General features: G+C 33.0%; 1 protein-coding gene and 1 long non-coding RNA gene across 2 annotated transcripts; one reads left to right on the plus strand and one right to left on the minus strand.

The window, feature by feature from the left end:
- Nucleotides 1–374: 374 nt before the first annotated feature.
- On the plus strand, nucleotides 375–1514 carry LOC123678480. Its single transcript, XR_006747256.1, has 4 exons — nucleotides 375–718; nucleotides 836–1026; nucleotides 1133–1327; nucleotides 1435–1514. It is a non-coding gene; the product is annotated as an uncharacterized LOC123678480 (long non-coding RNA).
- A 2202-nt stretch (nucleotides 1515–3716) lies between these two features.
- On the minus strand, nucleotides 3717–5872 carry LOC123678483 (tigger transposable element-derived protein 4-like). Its single transcript, XM_045615520.1, has 2 exons — nucleotides 5109–5872; nucleotides 3717–5048 (listed from the first exon to the last, which is right to left on the minus strand). The coding sequence occupies exons 1-2, from the start codon at nucleotides 5501–5503 to the stop codon at nucleotides 3827–3829; spliced, it is 1617 nt and encodes a 538-aa protein (XP_045471476.1). The 5' UTR covers nucleotides 5504–5872; the 3' UTR covers nucleotides 3717–3826.
- Nucleotides 5873–6468: the final 596 nt, after the last annotated feature.

Below are 6468 nucleotides of genomic sequence, written 5' to 3' on the forward strand. Positions count from 1 at the left end.
GGACCTGATTAGTGATTTCATGATAACTTGTAGCATTGTACTTGTTTATCACAAATACACGCCACTGGCGTAAATTCTTATTGTAGAGCAGAAAAAATATCAAAATATAGAAATCTTCTGACCACTCTATTTCAAATATTTTAGTTCTTCAAAATAACACCAATTCTTTCAGACGGCTCCACTTTACGGACCAATTTTTTACAGTAAAATTCGAGGCTGAACGTGAGTGCAAGTAGATGGCGCTCAACATCAACAAAATCGAAAAAAGCACTACACTGGCTTACTATCCTTTCCTTATACTATGGTAATAGGTATAATATGTATTTGGCTTAGAATATAGATAGAAGGAACGGTAAATAAACATTTGAACCCGATCCCGAATACAAGAGAGATGAAAGCTTAGACGCGCCAATCACAATTGAGCTAGCCGAATTGAAAACGTTGCCAGCTCTATTTTCAGTACGAAGGATTGAACGAAGGAGAATATCAAAATTTTTCCGACAATTCAGATAAATTGTCGATGTGGCAACGTGCATTCGGGAATTCTGTCATTTTGTTCTGGCTTTTGACCTCCTCAGTTGGCTAAATCTTCATAATTCCTTGTTTTAATTATTTTGTATTTTCATTTATAACCATTAGAAGTGATATTAGATATGCCTAGCAAGTGTTTTTTGTGTGGTTTCACTTATATTGTAGGAGGTGAAATTTGTCTTCACAGGTGAGTTCCATCCCATAGGCGTGCAGAATCCTGTTTTTTTTCCTTAAAGCATATATTCAGTTATAATTGAAAACAATCCAAAACTAATTTATACGACTAATTAATGTTTTTTTCAAGACTTCCATCGAATCAACTTGAACGAGAAAAATGGTTGCAGAGAATTTCTTGGAACCGACCGATGTTGGAAAAAAAAATTTTCTTTGCTCAAATCACTTTCCTGAAAATTGCTTCCGATTAATGATACTATGAAAGAGGCTTATACCAGGAAGTTTGCCTTCTCCTTCTGAAATCAAATTGGAAATACCTCTGTAAGTTGTAACGAGAACTTATTTTCATAATTTGTTGTATTTATTATAATTCCATGCAATGAAAATCTTCCTCAGAATATCATCATATAATATAAAAAATTTGTAGGACCTACTCAGAAGGGAATGGAACTATTGAAGCACAGGACTTTACAGAATCTGATTCTAAAACACAAGAGAGATTTGAGACTTCAGCTACTTTTAACTCTCCTTCAAAATCTGCATCTTCTAGCTATAGTGACACTAAGAACCTACGGCTTATCAAAGGAGGTTTGCCTTTGGAAATTAAATTGGAAATACCTCTGTAAGTTGTAACGAAAACTTTTTTTCATAATTTGTCATATTTCTTATAATTCCTTGCATTGAAAATCTTCCTCAGAATATTACCATATAACATAAAGCAATTTGCAGGACTTACTCAGAAGGGAATGGAAGTATTGAAGAACAAGGCTCCACGGAATCTCTATATGATTCTAAAATACAATCTCCATCAAAAAAAACAATTGAGATTTGACACTCCAATTACCAATGATCCAGAAGTAACACTGACTTTAACCACTCCTTCAAAATGTGCATCATTTAGCTCTAGTGCCACTTCTTTCTCTGGGAAACGAAGAATATCCAAAATGAAGTAAGATATATCATAAAAGAAAACTCCATTTTAAATTCTGCTTTTCTAGGTCGACACGGTTTTTCTCAAATCCCCGCTTATATTGGAGACTATTCACATCGCTATTTGGAAAACCCTATGCTGCGAAAGAAATACTTTAGGTTGTCTCGAAGAATCCTGTCCAATTTCAAGGTCAAAAATAAAATATTGTGTGTGTCCATCCTGAAGTCAAACAGCACTAGTCAAACAGCACTAGTCAAAACTACACTTGAGAAAAACCTTGGGGTATCTTTCCAATGCCTATCAATTTGTAGTTGATATCTATACTCAGGCTGAGAAGACATTTAGGTGGGCAGAAAGGGTTTTTAATATATTCGATAAAAATTATTCGAACTTGTTATTATGTCTGGTTCTCACTACAGTGTTGATCCAAAATTGTTCAATGTTTTCAATCAGCATCTGTTTGATGATGAACCAGGGAGAATCCATGGTCCTGCTATAACGAAAATGATTCTTAATGATTTTGGAAACTAATTTCAATTTGAAGATTCATCATAAATTGAGAAATCGACAGAGTGCAAAATTATATTTGAATCGGTTGAGAAGTAGATTGATAAAAACAATATTTGAAAATCAATAAAATTTTCTAATAATGTTTGAAACCAATAATTTTATTTGTACTGTATTTCTGTGATAAATATATTCTGTTGTTTTATTGAATCGATAGATTTTTTAATAATATTTGTAAACCAATTATTTATATTCTGTATTTCTGTGATGAATATATTCTGTTGTTTTTTCTAATGTCTTTTCTCTCTATTGCTACATTCATGACCTGTTTTCATATAATTGAATAATATACAGTAATATTTTCCTTATATCAAATCTAGGAAGTCTTCTAGACGCATTAGTAATTTTAGTATATATTATATGTATAGTTGCTGAGAATATTATTGTACCCATAAGAGCAGAAAAAAAGACATGAAATTGCAAATAATGATTTTTATGTTTTAGAGAAAGATTGGATTTCTGTCAGTAATTTTATTTATTTGATGAAGTAGCAATACTATATAATTTTGTCATGTTTCAACTTGATTCCAACCAAATAAAATATATTAATCATATAAAATTATCGCTACACATAAATGCGTTGGCCCCTGTTCCACAAATTCTCAACAGTTGAAATATTATTTACCTTCTCTGTGAGGGGTTGCCCTTATTATTTTTCTTTTATTATTTCAGTAGTGCTTAATCAAATATTTTTTTCTGAAAATACAAAATGGGGCCTAAGACAATTTAACCCAAATTTTCAGTAAATCATTGTTCATGAAAAATAATTTTCACTAGTTTATTATGTTTTAAAAAAGTTGAACAAATTCAATTGGAATCCACCAGCCTATCCTGCTGGTTGTATTGTTGCATTGTTGAATAAATCGTGAAATCAGATTCTTGAGAAATTTACAGAAAATATTTTATATGAGAAAATGCAACAGAAAAAAAGATTTCCTGCAAATTCCGACTGCCCTTCACATCTTAAGAAATGGGAAATAATAATTTGAGTGTTAAATTGAAAGTCATACAGCAAAAAAGATTTTATCCGTATTTATGTTTAATAATTATCAGAAACCTTTTTTTTTCTAACTTCACAATGGCTAAATCATAAAACTGAGAAAAACATTGACCTTTTCTAATTACGAAAGAATTTTCATAAATAAATCACACTCTAAACTATTTTTGAGCACCAATTGATTATTTCGAAATAAATCAAAATATGTTACGCCACTGCCATAGACGCCGGTCAGACAAGGAGCTACGAATGTTGGCATCAAAACAAATGCTTCAGTTACAAGGCGATAGCCATTCCTCTTATTAATGTTCTAAGATATTTGGCATCATCTGGGCTATTTTCAATGAAGCAAGATGGCAACCCTGCGAACGGCAAATAAACCATAAAGAAAAAAAAGTTTGTGGCTCTGAGTCATAGACCTAATATATACAGTCGAACCTCTATAACTCAAACTTGAAGGGAAAGCGAAAAAAGTTCGAGTTATGGAGAGTTCAACTTAGAGAAATATCCAACACATACTTTCCAAAAAAAATTTATTACCTCATAATAATAATATAACAAACTAAAATTCATTTCTGATAACTTGAATCATCCAAACTAGAATATGATCTTAAAACAATAACGAATTAAAAAAAATCAGTTATTAAAGTTTGCCTAAATGTTTTATTGTTTAGACGATAGGCTTCAAATTTCTTGCTTATTTCGAATATGAGAGTTAAATCGTCATCAGTTGCAGCCTCATTCATTGAAAACGCAAGCCGAATGGTTTCAATTGCTTTAGCAACTTCAGCGTCAGAAGGCTTTTGTCTTGCAGCTCCTACACTGTCATCTTCATCGTCATCTTCAGGTATGGTCTCTGAAAAATTTTCCAAGTCTTCTTGTTTATTGTTCACATATTCCAAGATCTCATCCTCTGAAGGATTTTCACTTGTTATAAGATCCACGTCCACATTTATATATTCCTCCAAAGAAACCTTATCATCAGCATTCAATACCTCCAAACATTTAAAAACAGACTCTTGGAGATCTAAAGCTACCTTTTGTTCACTGGTCATAATTTTTTTCAATTCTGATAGCGGCAGTTCGTCTTCATAGTCATAGAAGTTATGTGTCCCAAAACCAGCCTTTCTGAAGCAGTTTTGAATAGTCTCCTGGGTTAAATCTACTCTCCACACTGCCGCCGACGTATGAATGCAATCCAAGAGATCAATTTTGGGGATAGTGCCATTGGACTCAAATCCATCTAGTACTGTTTGTAAGATCCTGCGTTTATAATGAAATTTGAAACTTTTTATAATTCCCTGATCAAGAGGCTGTAATTTTGATGTCGTATTGGGTGGAAAAAAAATCAACTTTATTGCCTTCAATCGATGATCGATATTTGGATGAGCAGGGCAGTTGTCAATCAGTAATAGAACTCTACGATTTTGAAGTTGGAAATGTTTGTCTAGATTCAACAACCACTTTTCAAATATCTCACTCGTCATCCAGGCCTTTTTGTTACTGTAATAAGTAAGGGGTAAACATTTCACTCCTGCGAAACATCGTGGCTTTGCGCTTTTCCCTATTATTACAGGTTTCAATTTCTCACTGCCACTCATATTTGCTGCTAATAAAAGAGTCACCCTTTCCTTGGATAATTTGCCTCCGTAACATTTTTCATTTTTGAAAGTTAAGGTTTTATCTGGTAAGCATTTGAAGAACAACCCAGTCTCATCTGCGTTGAAAATATCGTCAGCTTCGTAAGGAGCTAAAATTGTAGGAAGAACATCTCGAATCCAGTTATCACACTCTTCTTGATTAACAGCAGCACTTTCCCCACACGCTTTTTTTTGCAATACACCATGTCTAAAACGGGAAAAATAAACATGTACTCATGTATCGAACAGAAACAATAAGAATCATTACCTTTTTTTGAATTTTTCAAGCCATCCCGAGCTAGCCTTGAAATTTTCATCTCCCAATTTTCTGGAAAAATCTAATGCCTTCTGTTGCAAAATGGGCCCTGAGATTGGCAAATTTGCTTTTCTTGAAGCTTCGAACCACTTGATCAATGCAGTGTTCACTTTCTTCTTAGGCTTATTTCGCTTCACTACACAAGGGTTATTCACTTCTGCACCAAACTTAGCTATTGTATCTTTGTTTTTTATTATAGTGCATAATGTACTTTTCGGAATATCATATTCTTGGCAAATGATTTTTCTGTTGACACGATTTTCCACTTTTTTTAAAATTTCTAACTTCTTTCCGATCGTTAAAGACTTCAGTTTACGCGGCTTCGACATCTCACCAACTCCAAACATATTTCATTCCAGAATCAGATTGGTGTTATTGTTATGATGTTTCATTCGCGGTATTTCACACTTGGTTGGGGGAATACCCTAAAATGTCGGTAACGCGAGCATCTCAGCCAGCTACGCTGACACCTTGTGGCAAGAAGCCAAAACTCCGATTTGATTGTTTTCGAATGTTCGACTTAAAGAGATCTTTACTCTGAACGGACGCATCATTGAGTTCGAGTTGAAGAGGTGTTCGAGTTATAGAAATTCGAGTTATAGAGGTCGAAATACAGGGAATTTTCGAGAATGTGAAGGGAACGCTCAGAGAGTACGAGTTGAAGAGGGGTTCGAGTTATAGAGGTTCGAGTTATAGAGGTTCGACTGTATATATATATATATATATATATATATATATATATATATATATATATATATATATATATATATATATATATATATATATATATATATATATCGGTATAATATCGGTAAATGGCCTGGTGGAGACACACATGATTGAAAACACGAAACGTCTACAATTAGATACTTACCTGATTAGCCAAGCACAGAAAGAGGTCATCCTAGGTACCACGCGGACAGTCAGAAGATTTCTTACTAGCTCCTGAGTACAACCTTGGTCGCTGTGGTGACCCGGTTGTCTTGGATCCATCCCGCTTGTCGGTGAATTTAAAAAAAAAAAAAAAAAAATATATATATATATAATTCGTAAGAAAATTATTGATCGCAATATATCACTGAATTTCCTAGATCGAAACATCCCAACATTCTTATCCATTATATATATATATATATATATATATAATGTTATATCTCAAAAAAAACAACTGTCACTGAATAATCAATTGAAGTGTTTCTCTGAAATGAAAGTTTATTTTTTTATCATGGAAAATACAACAGGTAGTAACACAATTTAATTAATTATAACACATACCTGAAATAAAAGAAACAACATTCAAAGTTAATTATTC

The sequence above is a fragment of the Harmonia axyridis genome, chromosome 4, assembly GCF_914767665.1.
Source record: "Harmonia axyridis chromosome 4, icHarAxyr1.1, whole genome shotgun sequence".
NCBI lineage: Eukaryota > Metazoa > Arthropoda > Insecta > Coleoptera > Coccinellidae > Harmonia > Harmonia axyridis.

Coding starts and splice junctions, on each gene's coding strand:
- LOC123678483 (XM_045615520.1), bottom strand. CDS start 5,503: ATGTTTGGAGTTGGTGAGATGTCGAAGCCGCGTAAACTGAAGTCTTTA. Junction 5,049..5,108: donor CTTGAAAAATTCAAAAAAAG/GTAATGATTCTT, acceptor TTCCCGTTTTAG/ACATGGTGTATTGCAAAAAA.